The sequence below is a fragment of the Lepidochelys olivacea genome (assembly GCF_965140295.1).
Source record: "Lepidochelys olivacea isolate rLepOli2 genome assembly, chromosome: 22".
NCBI classification, from domain to species: domain Eukaryota; kingdom Metazoa; phylum Chordata; order Testudines; family Cheloniidae; genus Lepidochelys; species Lepidochelys olivacea.
Genome location: NC_140432.1, coordinates 21,279,713 through 21,295,109, shown reverse-complemented (window position 1 = coordinate 21,295,109; position 15,397 = coordinate 21,279,713). Strand labels below are relative to the sequence as shown.

The 15,397-nt window shown below is 44.0% G+C and overlaps 1 protein-coding gene across 3 annotated transcripts; it reads left to right on the top strand.

Moving 5' to 3' along the window:
• Window positions 1-972: 972 nt before the first annotated feature.
• On the top strand, window positions 973-14,707 carry IFT46 (intraflagellar transport 46). Of its 3 annotated transcripts, none has more exons than XM_084611818.1 (12): window positions 973-1,131; window positions 1,515-1,611; window positions 2,189-2,265; window positions 3,219-3,352; window positions 4,530-4,604; window positions 4,711-4,804; window positions 9,593-9,721; window positions 10,177-10,295; window positions 11,765-11,831; window positions 12,329-12,389; window positions 13,137-13,222; window positions 14,346-14,707. In XM_084611818.1, exons 1-12 carry the CDS (start codon window positions 1,114-1,116, stop codon window positions 14,439-14,441), a joined length of 1,053 nt encoding a protein of 350 aa, XP_084467944.1. In that variant the 5' UTR covers window positions 973-1,113; the 3' UTR covers window positions 14,442-14,707. The 3 variants fall into 3 exon arrangements, with proteins under 3 accessions (XP_084467944.1, XP_084467943.1, XP_084467945.1); XM_084611817.1 differs by having other exon boundaries at window positions 10,174-10,295; XM_084611819.1 differs by lacking the exon at window positions 12,329-12,389 and having other exon boundaries at window positions 10,174-10,295.
• The last annotated feature ends 690 nt before the right edge of the window (window positions 14,708-15,397 follow it).

Here is a 15,397-nt window from a genome sequence, read left to right as displayed (position 1 = left end):
TCGGGTCTGCTTCCCACCCACTTCTAGAGCCAACTGCTCTAGACCAGCCCCCGCCCCAGGCCTCTCCGGCAGATGCCCCACAGCAGGCGAGCTGACCCCGTAGGGAGCGCTGGGCATGGCCAAACCTGGAGCGAGGGCTTGTCCATGCAACCAGCGTGAAGCTGAGGGGAGTTTGTTCTAGACGGATCTAGGGCACAGGCTAGTCCGGGCCTTGTCCACCTGAAGACCTCATGGTGAGAGAGGGTCTGCCAATCCCGCCCCTGCTTTCTCCATCCATGGACCTCAGATTGAAAACTCCTGATGTAGCGCAAACCTAACCCCTGCCGCCTTTGCCCTCCCAGAGGGGCAAGGGGGGTGAGGTAACATTTTTTTTATTGGACCAAACTTCCATTGGTGAGAGAGACAAACTCGGGAGCTTGAGGCACTGGCCCACAGAAGTTAGTCCAATAAAAGATGTTCCCGCCCCACCCTGTCTTTCTAACACCCTGCCACTCGCACCGCTGCAACACTTTTCTTCTCAGACAGGCTGACGGAGGCTTTGACGTGCGCTCGGCAAGTTATGACGGATTAGAAAGCGCCCCTTGCCTTGTAGCCCGAGAGGCGTTAGAAGGATTTGCTTTGCTCGGAGTCAGTCTCGTCCATTTTAGAACACTGCAGTCCCTTTCCCATCCTTCCCGCCTTAAAACGATGGGAGTTTGCAGTGCTGTAAACCAATCTAGCTCGAACTAGAACAGCTCGGAGCGTTTCTTCCTGCACTGGGCGGGGTGATAGTGCGCTAGACCAAGCCAACCCGATCTAGAGTAAGGCCAGCCTGAGTTGGAGCTGTGCATGGGGCTGGCGAACCAAAACCCGACGCGCCGTCCACTCTTTTCTTGCCGTGAAGCTGTTCGACCACTAGGGGCCGCTGCTCAAAGCTTTCCCATAACCATAGACACTAGGGGGAGGAGACTTCCACGTGATCCTGGGTGAGGCGAGCTGGTCGCCGGAAAGTCGTAGAGCTGGGGCTGCAAATTATCGCGAGAGTTGCTCTCCAATCGCTATGGTGACGGTACAGAGGCTGGGCCCGGCGGGGATGGAGTCCAGGCGGCGAGCAGGGCCCTGAAAGGCCGGGACATGGCGGAGGCCCTGCAGGTGACCGAGCGCCAGCCTGGGGGAGGGAGCCCGGCGCGAGGTGCCCGGGGGCGGGACCCGAGTGTCCCGCAGGGGCGCCCGTGGGGAGTAAAACAGTCGCCGGGGGCGTTCGGTGGGATGCCAGCCCCGGGCCTGGGGGCACTGGCCATGCGGGGCTTCTGGGTCCCTAACTGCCCGACGGCCCGCGGAGCGCCCACGTGCCGAACTGGGTCCCTCCGTGAGGCACCCCCAGGGGCAGATGGGACCTTTCACATGAGCAGATTAAAGAGGTTTTTCATCTTCAAAGTGCTTTGCGGTCATGAACTAGGGCGAGCCCATAATACCATGAAAGGGAAAGTGCGGCCCTATAAACGTCATCCGAAAGTGTTTGTGTTTATTATTAGACCAAAATAGTTGAAAACCAGCCCTATGATGAGAGTCTAGAGATTAACGACTCAGAAGAGGTTGCCAGTATCTACACACCAACTCCGCAGCAGCAAGGTAGGGAAAGCCTAATTTCACATCCTGCTTCTGTCTGTCTTACTAAAACCGTTTGTCTCTTTCCTTAAAACTAACACGCTGACCAACCTCAGGTATGCTATTGGCAGCTTGATCTTGGTTATTATATCTTCTTAAAAATATTCTGATGGGATTTAAGTCTTCTCCATAAAATTGGGAGAGTGATCAGATTCACTGGGATTTGCTCATGAGCATATTACTATGAGGCGGTAAAATAGAATACATTCACACATTTTTATTAATGAAATGTGCTCATTGCAACAAAGCTAGTGAGATCAGATGTGGTAATGGCAATTGTCACTGAAATCTAGGTCTGCATCTAGGACATGGTTGGTTTAACATGGATTTGGGCTTCACCACCATGGCTAGCCCCTGCATTATATTCTAGTTCAGCCAAAGCAAGTTGAAAATGTGAATAAGCATGATTGTTAAACTTGGGTGTAAGGCCTGTGTAGATAGGGCTTCATTCGTAAGTGCCTCAATGTAACAATCTATGTCGCAATCCCACAACCCAAACTTGGGTAGCATACGGAAACCTTCTTGGTGATCTCTTCAACAGGTCCGAGGTCCACACGCCCACAGCTCAAAAACATGGCTGATAACAGCAGTGATGAGTATGATGAAGAAATAAACAAGGTATGAGGTTGCCCATGTTCTCTGCTGTTATGCTTGATCACAGCATTTTGTAGCCCCATCTACTGGGGCCTTGTTATCTGCATGTTGAGTCCTACTGGGGAAATTGCAGGAAAACAGCTTGGAAAGTTCTGTGATTTTTGACACATTTAGAGTAGAAAGAAATGTAGTTGAAGTATCTTTTGGCAAGGCACGTTATTTATACTAGGGTGAAGGTAAGAAGGGTCAGATTGCTCTTTCCTTCAGTTAGAACAGATGGAACAATTTAAGTGTATTAGGAAGAATAGATCTGGAAGGAGATTTTCACATCATGGCAGCTGACACCATCCAGTGTGGATATAATGAATACCAGGCCCATTGTCAGGCAGTGGCTGAAGTGGGATAAAAAGAGGGATGGGAAAAACAAGGGCTTACACCCACATTTGGCTGTAAAGGTAGGGAGTGTTTTTTAAAGGTTAGAGAAGATAAGATGACTCTGGGTCAGGACTCCTGGGTTCTGTTTCCATCTCTGCCACCAATCAGTGGAATGACTTTGGGCGAGCCAGTTCCCCCCCATCAGTATTTCAGTTTCTCTAGCTGTAAAGTGGGGTCATACTACCAGCTACCTTGCAGGGACTTGGAGAGGGCGGAGTAATGATTGCAAATCATTTTGAGATCCTCTAGGAGAAAGACAAATTATTATTTATTAGAACTGAACATTCCCCCCACCACCACTGAAAACCATTCATTCGAGTCAGACTGAGAGCAGTGGCAACCTTAGATTAAATGTCTGTGCTGGCATTCCTTTTCCATGCTATTAGAGGAAGTTGTTTTTTCTTACACAGCTGTGCCCCACCCATTTGTGGCAGTTTTGGACAGAGGGTGTTTTCTGTTTAGAATGAAAGATGATAGAGCTGGAAAATGGGGCTGGTGGAAATGTATGTTGCACCATAACTCTGGTTTTAACATTGACCTAGGAGAAGAAGTTAGCCCAGTTGGCCCCGCAGCGAGTATTTAGTGAGAATGAGGATGGGGAGGATGAGGACGACTCGTCTGAAACTGACTCGGATGATGACGATGATGAAGAGGAGCATGGAGCCCCTCTGGAGGGGTATGAGGGATTATTAATTCCTAATAACAGTGAGAGTAGCCATGTGAATTAAAGTCAAGGTCTCCATTCTGAGAGAAGACTCCTAACAACCCAGTTGAATAATGTTACAGTCTAACAATACTGTGCAGATATGTCTTTAGGTTAGCTATTGTGGGAATGAGGGGTTTAAAAGCTGAGGTAGATAATGTGTAGGTGCAAGTATCCCCAAACAGCTCAGTGGTACTATGGTTGGAGTGCTGCAATGGGAACTGTAAGTCTGAATCCAAGGTTTGGAGAGCTGTTTTCAGAGTATCAGCCCTGAAAATGAAGATACAAGGATATAGTTATATTAAGTGGGGAGGAGGAGGAGGAATTCCATTGACCATGTGAACAGAAAGAGTGTCACTGGGGTTTAAAAAGCATCAGAAAAGACGCACTGTTCATATAATAGAACTGTTCTTAGACAGCTTGAAAATTGGATTGTTTATTGACACAGATGGGATTCTTAAATTTCAAATACAGCTGCCCAGTTTTCTTCCTGCAAATACCTACTCATGAACTTTATAACCAATGCAATCAGCCTCTTGGAGGTAGTGTAGGGGGTACCCAGGAGCCTGGCATAAACTGACACTTAGTATAATAAACTAGCACTAATAGAGGGCACGGTACATTAGGGGGCCCATTAATATGCTCAATGCATTGTGCTGCACAAAGACAAAGAGTACATTTATTGCCTTTTTGCAGACAATTCATCTGCATACAGATGTCTAGCATGCAAGCCAGCCTGGCCCATGGGAAATAATTGTTTTATCATTACACTTATTGTAATATAACTTTTCTGAAAGTCTGGTCTGCTGCCCATCACCATGGTATTATTAATTAAACTCAAATCAAAAAAAGGGAGTATCTGGTAAAAGGGGGTGTCAGTGTTGTGAGTGGTGTTCTTATGGTGGAAACACGTCTTCAAAGAGGAAGAGTTTGCAGCATTTCCTAAAGATGTCAGAGACTGGATTCTCTTGATCTCTTCTGTAAATTTATTCTGTAGCCAGATCCACCCCTCCGCATAGGTGTGCTAAACTGGGGAAAGCATCCAAGGCCCTCTCTTCCTCTAACACATCCACAGAGAATCAGATATAAGTACCCAATAAAGTTAATCTGCATGAATCTGTTGGTCTTGAATATCTCTTCTTTTCTCTAGTGCCTACAACCCTGCAGATTACGAGTATCTACCAGTGTCTGCAGAGATTAAAGAGCTCTTCCAGTATATAAGGAGGTGAGTAGAAGGAGAACTAGTCTGCATTGGGATGTTGTGGGGGGTGAAATGTTTACAGAAGGAAATGCTTCTTTCCTGGATGATAATTTCCCCATGTAATTCTCAGGTACACTCCACAAATGATAGAGCTTGAACACAAACTGCAGCCTTTCATTCCAGACTTCATTCCAGCTGTTGGGGACATTGATGCCTTCTTAAAGGTACCCAGCTTTCAGACCTTCCCCTGTAACTCCTGTTGTGCAGGATCAAACAGTGCTCTCTCCCATGAAAACAATATTAATTTAGTGAGAGAAGCAGCATTTGCTTTTCTCTTTGTTGGAAGAGCAGCAGTTTCAGCACACAGGGTGCCAGACTAAGGGCTCAAACCCACTTATGGGGACTTGGCCTCCTCGGCCCATAGTGTGGGGTTAACCCCTGCTGGACCAGTGTGGGGTTGGTGCACCCTGTCACAGTATCAGGAGATAAGTTTTTTTTTTTTTGTTTGTTTGTTTTATCTAGTTCTTCCACAGACCCATAGAATAGCCTTTGCTAAAGGATTTGTATAAATATCTGGATTTTTTTTATTAATCCTTGGTAGCCTAGCAATATTTACACAGCCACAGTTTTCTTTTTCAGTAAAGACCCAGTGTGTGACTGGATTAGAATGCTCCCAATCTGCTACTATTTTGAGCTGGCTGGCTTGACAGTACCTTGTAATATTTGAAACAGCTAGTCCAACCCATTTAATGGGTCTGAGTGAAGTATCTGCACTCACTCTCTCTTTTCATATTCCATATAAAATCTAACATCCTCCTTTGTATTCCTGCTAGGATTTTTATCTGGGGTGGTTACAAAAAATTTTGAAACAAGAAAGATATCCATGGCATGTTAACTGTGGCTCTTCTTCCCAACCAAGAAAAGGAAAATTTACCCCAGCACTCCAGATCTTTTCATTTGCTGACATTTGATGGTTTGACATTTTAATTATATAACTCTTCTAGGTTGTTTGAGATTTGAATTCCTAGCTACCCTATAGAATTTGTTGCCCATTTGTACCCAAATGTTTTCTGGGGGAATGACTTATCAGAGTCCAGCAAATTCATAGCTAACATTTCAGAATTGTCAAAATTTTGTTAAATTTAGATACTTTCCAAAGTCACGGATTTTTTTTTTTAGATACTGATTTTAGGAAAATGTTTGGGTTAGATAAAAAAAAAATAATATCAGCAGCATGAAAAACTATTTTCTGTTGTGTTCCTGCAAGTTTTATTTCTGTGCTCAATTCATTATTCCTTATCCTCAATGCAAAGGCACCATGGCCAATGCAAAAAGTAAGAGACAATGGACATCCCAGCCTAGTCCCTCTGTATAATTCAAACATGGGAGATTAAGCACCATTAATTCACGCAGCTGCTTTTAGGTTCATGTAAAGAGCATTTATCCAATTAAGGAACCGTGGGCCAGTGTTGTATGGGACAGGACTTGAAATAGCAAGTTCTGCCCTATTCTATCAAAAGTTTTCTCTGGGTCAAGTGATAACAAAATTAATTGATTATTTTTAAACTGGCATTATGAATGATTGAGTACTCTCCAAATATTGTCTGACTTTGTCTATCCTTAATGAGTAGAGTTTGATCTGGGTTTATATAAACTGAGAGCATGGATGGCAGTTGGCTAACTAGTATTTTTGTTTAAAATCTTCGCTGTGATTCATCAGTGATATAAGCCTATAGGAGCTGCATAAAGTAAAGTCTTTTCCAACTTTCAGGAGACCAGCAGTAGCTTCTTTCATAGGTTGTGGAAGTCCCTCCCATAGCAGAATGGCAATGAAGATACCCTTCAGGGACCCACTAATAACTCCTTAACTACTATGTGAAATTTAGCTGCAAAACCATCAGGTGCTAGTGTTGTTTCTCTATCCTTGCTCTTGCCTTTGAGATTTCTTCTTCTTCTTTTTCTTTATCTAAAGTTTCTTTATCAATTTTGTTTATCTTTGGCAAGCCTGCTAATTCCAAATATTTTTGAATTACCTCAGATAGGTCAAACTCTGAAGTTTAGGGTTTTTTATAATAAGGAACAAAAGTAGCATATATTTCACTGCATTGTGTAACTATTTTTTGCTGATGGTTTTTTAATTGGTGGAATAATCTATTCCTCTCTAATTTTTGTGTCACTATCTTATCACTTTTATTTCCTCTTTCATAAAACATCTGCTTTTATACCTAAGGGTTTTTTTCAGTGGCATCTGCCATCAGCACATTCAGTTTCCCCTGATATTAGTTATTTGTTTATATACTTTTTTGAACCTGTGTTGTTATGAATGTCACAACATTTTTATCTGCAATTCTGGTTTTATTTTTCTTAAGTGCTGCTTTCTTTTTTCTATTTAGAGGCTCTGCTTATCAACTGGCCCCTAAATACTGCTTTACCTGCCTCCCAGAGAAGACCTTTTTATATTGTCTTATTATTTATTTTAAAGTATAGAACAATGTCCTTTTTAGTTATTGCAACCTCATTTTTGTCCTGCAGAAGCAAGCAGTTCATTTTCCAAAAAAGTGATCTTAGGATGATGCTAACAAATATTACTTCCAGTGAGGCATGACCTGACCATGTAATGGTGCCAATTTCCATAGCACTAGTCTGCTTCACTAAGGATTTAGTGATTAACATTAAATCTAGTCTAGTATATATATTATGAGGGTATGAATTAAAATGTGTGAATTTGTTCCCCAGTGTTCAATTCTCTCCAGCAATCAGAGAAATCAATGCTGCACCTGCTTCCCTGTCCACCTTGTCTCTTTTATCCAATCCGTACCAGTAAGGAATATGTGTGCATTTGAAGTCTCCTCCAAGTATAATTTCCCAGTCTCCAAAATGTTGCAGTATTTGGGTATAAACTGGCCATGCACAAAATTAAGGTTGGAAATTAGAAGAAGGTTTCTAACCATCAGAGGGGTGAGGTTCTGGAACAGAAGTTGTGGTGGCAAACAACTCAATTAGTTTCAGAGAGAGCTGGACAATTTTATGAGTCTGATTGTGTGTCAAGGTTGGTTGTGATGGTAGGGGGCAAGGCTCAGCAATCCTGGGACTCACTTCCAGTTCATCTTATGTTCCTAAAAGCTCATCCTTCAGTGTTTCTTTTGACCATCAGCCAGGGTCAGAAAGGGATGCTCCCCCATCTACTCCGTTTTTGTTTTGTTTTGTTTTTTATCTCCTTCCTCTCAAGCATCAGGGGTGGCCACAGCTGGAGCTGGGGACATTGGACAGGGAAACCCACAGCTCTTGAGTGGCACCAAGCATCCTTTCTCTCAGGTGCTTGGCTGGCTGATTCTCGCTCACATGCTCAGGGGTCTAACTGATTGCCACATGTGGGATCATGAGAATGGCTTATGGAAAAACTTGAAATTATTATGATGCTTTAGCTGTTTGAAGGCATGAATCCTTGTGTGGACATTCTCTCTCTCATTTCTAATTACAGTGTATTCACAATTGTGTGCCTGAATATGGCTTGATTTCGGTTTGTGAACTTCCATAGTATTTTTTGTATTAATTCCCCACTGCCTCCCTGGTTCCTCCCCTCTCCTGCATTCTTCTTCTTTTAAATCCAAAAATAAAATACCAACATGGTGTATAAATCAGTCCCCAAAACAAATGTCCTTTGCTGAACCCTAAACCTTTGTACTCTCCCTATGAACTCTTTGATTGCTTCTCTTGCAATCCAAAGGTGGTATATTCTTCTCTTATGGGATCTTAATCCTCTATCACAGGGATAGATTACCATCTGGTCATTTGAGTTACATGGGGGGGATTAATACAGGACCCCTATGGGCTCCTCCCCATCTGCTCTAAGTTTGCTCCAATCTCTTCTGTCCATGCCCCCCTATGTAGTCCCCCTATTGTCCTTTATTTTGTCTACTTGTTAAAATACAGAACACAGTTATCAGAGTTATGATCACCACAATTAAAGCAAATTTAGTACTGTTCTTCTTACAACATTAACATAGTTACTCTTCACATGTCCCTCAGGGATCCAAGTCCTCTTGTTCAGCTTCACTTCTGCTATTTCAGTCTTTTGTCTTGTATTTTCCTATCCTTCTTTTCTTGGATTTCACCATCTACCAAGGTTTTTTTCAGAATTTCATCCTTAGTTTTACCTCTGGATTATCCTCCAGTATGTCTGAGATTTGGATTTCTAACCCGAGTGACTGGAGTGTATTGGTTTCTCTTATTTACAGTCTCTTACTGTATCATACTACTGATTTTGGAAGCTGTATGAGAGTGTAAATGGGATCCCCGTCTGTAGTGGATATCTGGCCTCCTGAGTGCTCCTGTAATTTCCTCCAGCTCTCTTCTCTCTTTTAAAGTAAGGGCACAGAGGTTATGGAAAAACTGAGGCCTTTAAGTAAAAGCTCTGACTGCTCTCTGTTTTTTTAAAATTAAATCTTTCTGCTGATGATGATGAAATTTCACAATCAGATCTCTGAGTCTATTATGAGACCTAAGTGGACAGAGCAGAGCTTTTTTTGCTCTCTCCACTTTCACCTCTTCCGGTGAGCTCAGCTTTAACAACTTTACCATGTACATCCTCCTTCAGTGGTTTCAGGTAGTCGTTTAATTCTGATGTTCCTTCTTGCTCTGTTTTCTGTAGCATCCCATTTAAGCTGCAGCTCTTTTTCTGCTCCAGAATTGCCATACAGCTCTACAACTCTCTCCCTCTGTCACCTCTTTCTCTAAGGCCAGTCTGTTTCTTTTGATCTTCCAAAAAGAAAAGGAGGACTTGTGGCACCTTAGAGACTAACCAATTTATTTGAGCATAAGCTTTCGTGTGGTTAGTCTCTAAGGTGCCACAAGTGCTCCTTTTCTTTTTGCGAATACAGACTAACACGGCTGTTACTCTGAAAATTGATCTCCCAAGTCTATAACTTAGAGAAGCTCATTTTAAACAGCCTTTAAACTCTAGTTTTGAATTTAGAAGAAAAAAAATTCAGTTCCTCTTTGTTTATCTGCAGGTTCCATGTCCCAATGGGAAGCCAGATAACCTTGGCCTGTTGGTACTGGATGAGCCATCCACAAAACAGTCAGATTCCACGGTGCTCTCTCTCTGGTTAACGGAAAACTCCAAACAGCACAATGTTGCAGTAAGTTATGAAGGAAAAAGAGCTGGTTACCCCACACTAAGCTTGGTAGAAAGATGGAGTCTTGTTCTAACCTGTGTGGCTGTACCACTACCATGGTTACAGCACAGTGAGGATTTGACTAAGTTCTCATGAACAGGAAAACATCTTTCCCACCCACGCCTTTAGACTACAGTGTGTCTGCTCTCATTCACACACACGTCTTCATAAACAGACTTTGGATCCATTTGTTTCCTTGGGTTAGAGCTTCATTCCCCTGTGGTTGTTGCTGTCTGGTTTGGGTCACTGTGTTCTTTCCCAGTTGCTCTTCTGCTCCAATATGCAGACACTGGATAGTATAGCGCAGCTGGGAAAGAGACCAAAACCACACAATCCAGCCAGGAATGAAGCATAGGGTTTGCAGGGACCCACCAGCCTTGGAAAGTCTGTCTCCAGATTCTCATTTCTGTTCTCAGCAGCAAATAAAAGTGAAGAGCTTGGAGAATGCAGAGAAGAATCCCAAAGCTATTGATAACTGGATCGAGAGCATCAGCGAGTTACATCGCTTCAAACCTCCTGCTACTGTGCACTACACCAGGTGAGCTCTCTGTACCCTCCCGCATTTGTATTTTACTCGGCTTACTCCTTACCACTTGTCTTACATGCAGAGATGCAGTTTGAGTATCCTTTAATGGATGGAATTTCTCTCCTGCTGACTTTGTGTAATTCGGATAGCTCTAGTTTGCCCTTGTAGAAAGGGTGCATGTGTAAGTAGCTTGAGTGGGGAGACTAAGAGTCGGGACTCCTGGGTTCTATTTTCCCCCTGCCACTGACCTGTTTGATGTTGGACAAGTCACTTACCTTGTATTTCAGTTTCCTCACCTGTCATATGAGGATAGTAATACTGACTTACCTGAGAGTAGGACTGAGGGGCTTCTCTAATGTTTGTGAAGTGCTTAGATACCCTGAGATGAAAGGCTCTGCATGACAGCAAAGAACTATAATTAACTCTTTTCAAAATGCAGAGTCAGGAGAGAGGAGGAACTTTGTTGACCTACAGTATGTTGCACTGCAGTGAAAGGGGTTTTAGAAATGCAGATACAGAGTTAGACTAATGATTTATTTAGAGAAGATAAAAACATCACCTCATCAGAATTATTCTTGCCATGACTGTGAAGAAGGAATTGATCTCTCATCAGATACTTGGTAAATGGTTACAGCTATGGATTGTGTGTACAAGTCAAAATCTCTGACACAGGCAAGAGTTAAGAATGAATGTGTGCATTCTCTCCATGTTACCTTTACTTGGCTCATCCACTCTTAACTGAAATTCCTATGGATTCATAACTCCTCAGCAAAACTCTCCCTTGATTTTGAAACATACAGCTGTTTGTGTTTGTGTCTTTAACTTTGCAAGTGAGTTTGGTCCCCCTCTAAATCCTGAGCACCTTTGCAAAGTGCTTTGAGGAAGGTATTATTATTTATTAGAAAAGCTCTCACCCTGCTTTGCCAGTATCCCCAATCCTGACTTGCATACTCCCCGCTTTTCCAGGCCTGAGCTCACCACACACCTCTGCCAAAACTCCTCAGTCCCAGCCAGCAAGCCCCACTGCTGTCCCATAAGCCTCTCGTGTGAAGAGATTTGTAGCATATATAGATTGTGATGTCCAGATGTGTGGATTAATCTGAGACCATCAAACTCATTTTCCCATGTGATCCAAATCAGACTTGATCCCAGACCTCTAGAGGTGTAGTACGGTAACTCTCATTCTATAGCAGGTGTAGTGAAATCTGTGGATGACTTGCTCTTGTCTCTTGCAATATGGAGTTGGCACCTTGTTTTGACTACTGTGAAAGCTACTTAATCAGTACCACACTTGTGTGTGCTTATAGGCGCGAATGTGTGTCTGTTTTCTTTCTCTGTGAGGACAAGAGTGCTGTTGCTGTCACACTCTCGCCATTCACACCAGTCTGTTGTCAGTGCACTGTCAGGAAGCCCCACATCCAGCAAAATTAATCCTGGCATACTGTGTGTTTACGTGCAGGGTTGTTTTTCTCCCCTTGCAGGCCAATGCCTGATATCGAGACTCTGATGCAAGAATGGTCCCCAGAATTTGAGGAGCTCTTGGGAAAGGTATGTTGTCAGCCTGTCTAACAGCTACCCCAGCTGTGTATTACAGGCATAATCTAGGCTTTTGTTTCACTTTGGCCTGTTTGCCTACTCTGTGTTATCCCTCATTAACGCAGGCTGGCTCAGAGTTGTTTGGGTTTCTTGTATTAATATAATGGAAAACCACCTTGCAACCAATGACCAGGCTAATTTGGTATGTTCTAGCTCATCAACTCAAGCCAGCCAGGTCAGTCAGTGGTGCTTGAGAGCTGCCACCCTATGATGCCTGTTCAGTGGCCTGTGTGAAATGAGTGAGTTTCAGCTCAATTCCTAGTGAATGGGCATCCACGTGTTGGTAAAGACACCAAGCGAAGAATGGGCCCCAGAGGCTTCCCTCCATATAAAGCAGGCTGTGCCTGCTCTGTGCTGGGGTAACACTAGTACGTATTCTTGCTGTATGGGAACTGAACAAGAGCTGGATCATGAGTCACTCTTTCCATGTCTTACCATGTCCTGCCTAGGTAAGCCTTCCAACTGCGGACATCAACTGTGGCCTGGCTGAGTATATTGACATGATATGTGGTAAGCAAAGGACCCGTATGTGTCACTCTCATCTTCTTCTCAGAGGCAGTGGAGTGCCAGCTCCTCGCCATCCTCCAAGCACCACCATGCACAAACTAAAGTGTTATGTGCCTAGAGGGGTGCCTGAGCAGGCAGCGCTTCCTCCCGACAGCAGTGCTCTCAGGCTGTTTGGAGGAGGTATTGCAGGTGAATTAGTTGCATTCCCCTCCCATTCAAGCTTAGTCTTTTATGTCATCATGCCCCAGGTGTGGGAGAGAGCCTGCCCCCGGTGGGCAGGCTGATAGGAGGTCCCTTGAGAACCTCTAGCAGTTCCACACTGCATCAAGGTGAATAACCCTGACCCAGAGCTTTCATTCCAAAAATTGTTTTTCCTGGAGATGGGTGTTGTGCTCCCAGTATCATGTCCTTGTGCAAAGAAACAGATGGGTCCCATATTTCTAAATATGTCTGTTCTCTCTGGATATTCGGTTCAGGCTTTGTCCTATTCACCATTCACTGCTAACCTCCTGACTGCACTGTAGCCTAGTAGCACTAGAGATGGAAAGACAGTTAGGAAATGTAAGACACCTGCAGTTAAGTTCAGCCCTGACCTAAGCTGATGCATCTCCTGGTGACTGCAGTTGGGAGAAAGAACTAAATGTGTAAAGCCCCAAACACTGGGGCTGCTCAGAGGATACTGCTACTCGGAGGGGGCCAATATCCAGGCAGCAGGGTTGTGCTCAGTATCCTTATGTTATTTTGTCCTAGCTATTCTGGACATTCCTGTCTATAAGAGTCGGGTCCAGTCCCTGCATGTCCTCTTCTCGCTGTATTCAGAGTTCAAGAACTCACAGGTAGGTGACTCCAGCCCTGTCCGCCACCTTCCAGGCTATCACTGTTAGAATGCTCAAGGGGTGGGGGCACGCAGGGAGAAAGAGAGGCAGTGTTAAGTCACTTGTCCTGAAATTCACAATAGCTCCCCTGCACTGCTGAAGAGCCCAGGACAACAGTGCCTGTCCAAGCCAAAGAACATCACTTTCTGAAGTGTTACCGTTATTTCCTAATAATCTTAGCTGTCATGCATTTTTGACCTTGCACACATCCCATGCCCATGACTCACAAGGATTCATTCCTTCATACAACACTTGCATATAGTGACCCTCTTCCAGCAAACTCCAACCAACTTCCCCCTTTGTCAATACATGCTATTCTATCTCTGATGTAGAACACTGACTTGAGTTACTTTTTCTAGTACCAGAATTTCCCATACCTCTTGATCTCTGTCACTGGTTTTAGAGTCACTACTCTTCCACCAAATGCTGTGGTACTTCTACTAGCAGCTGGAGAATGAATGATTGATTCTTTTGGGCTCTTATAAAAAGCAGTTTGCAGGACAATTCAATAAAATACTGACGCCCTGTTATTTCCCTTCTCGAGTCTCCAAGGATTTTCCAAAATGTCTTTATTTTTTGGACAAATATGCTATATATGGAGAAATCCTCCTTACGTTCTCTCCAGTATTTGCCCATCCCTGTACAATAAATTCACTTATTTCTAAGGGGACTTAGGTTCCACTGATGAATGTGAATGTACTTTTCATTTTTTATTAATGTATTTATGGAGGTGTGGGGTATGCCCCGTGTTTCCCCTTTCCTCCTCCATCAATGTTCTCTTTTTATCAATGTAGTTTCTTCCTCTAAATAACAGATTATTTTGTGTAGAGTGGAAAGGAAGCCATTATGTTTCATAAATGTAGTTGAGTAGCTTTTCAAATTGCATCAATTTCTGCTTAGAGGTGTACCTTTTTGTGGGGGTGAGTTGAAAGAATGCCTCACGCTTACAATATTGTCGTAGTGGAATTTGATGGTTTTTTGGGAGTTGGTGGTCTAAATATTTTATCTCTAAACAGCTGATTGTGTGTGTCGTCAAGTGACGAGAGCAAGTAACTACACTAATGCAGTCTCCTTTCCCCCACAGCATTTCAAAGCCCTGGCTGAAGGGAGAAAGGTAGGGAGTCCTCCATCGAATCCACCCTCACAAGCAGGAGAGACAGAAGTGTTAAGCTTCAGCTGAGAAAAAGACCCTTTCTTCATGAGCTGGGACCTGCACCTAGGAGTAGAGCCTTGGCCTAAGCCAATCAGCAGAGCAAGGCAAAGCATGACTGAAACCTCAGTCTTTCTGTGTGTACTGGCAGATGGACAGCGTACGACTCCGATGAATTAGCAGAGGTCAGAATTTAGCTCATTGTGTTTAATTGTAAATGCTGCATGACCCTTTTCCTTTGGCTCATTCCCAGAGGATTCAGCATTAAACAAGTGCTTGTGAGTGGGAGCACCTCAGCAAGGGTAACGGTGTCTTTGATACTTGAAATCAGCTTGGGCAGAGCATCTCCTTAAGGACATAACCCTCCCTCTGCCCATGCAGATGTTTGGACTCCTTTTGTAGCCATTCCCTAGACTCTGAACCTTGTGGCTCTGCAGCCTGCTGAGCTTCAGAGTTGGTTCTAATGATTGGGAACTTGACTCTCTCTCCCCCACACAAATATTTAAAAGAATTTAGCCCAGAGACCCAGCCTGCATTGCTGGGGAACCAGGACTTCACTGCAGGAATGGGCTTTGAATTGCTTCTCTGCAGCAGTCTCCATTTTGAGATGAGTATAAGATTCAGCCACTAAATGGAGAGATGAACAGCACTAAGGCCACAAACATGTCATTCACCTGGAGGTGGGCTCAGCCATTTCTAATAGTGATCTGTTCACCACGCTTCATGTGCTTGTGTAAACCTGTGCTGCAAGGGGGAAGAGCTGTCACTGGAAGCAATTGAAGGGGAGAACGTGGTGTTGTGGATGGACCTCTGCTCTGTAGCAGGAGCCCAGTAGTAGCCACTCAAGGGAGAAAATTAAGGGGATGGACAGGAGGCAGAGGGTGGTACTACCTTCATATTAAGGCAGAGTGGAGTCTGTTTCCCCCTTGTTTCCTGTAGGTAGCATCAGTTAACACATGAAATGTCCCCTTTATCAGCCTCTGGGT

Coding starts and splice junctions, on each gene's coding strand:
- IFT46 (XM_084611817.1), top strand. Junction 3,353..4,529: donor CATGGAGCCCCTCTGGAGGG/GTATGAGGGATT, acceptor TCTTTTCTCTAG/TGCCTACAACCCTGCAGATT. Junction 9,722..10,173: donor CCAAACAGCACAATGTTGCA/GTAAGTTATGAA, acceptor TTCTGTTCTCAG/CAGCAAATAAAAGTGAAGAG.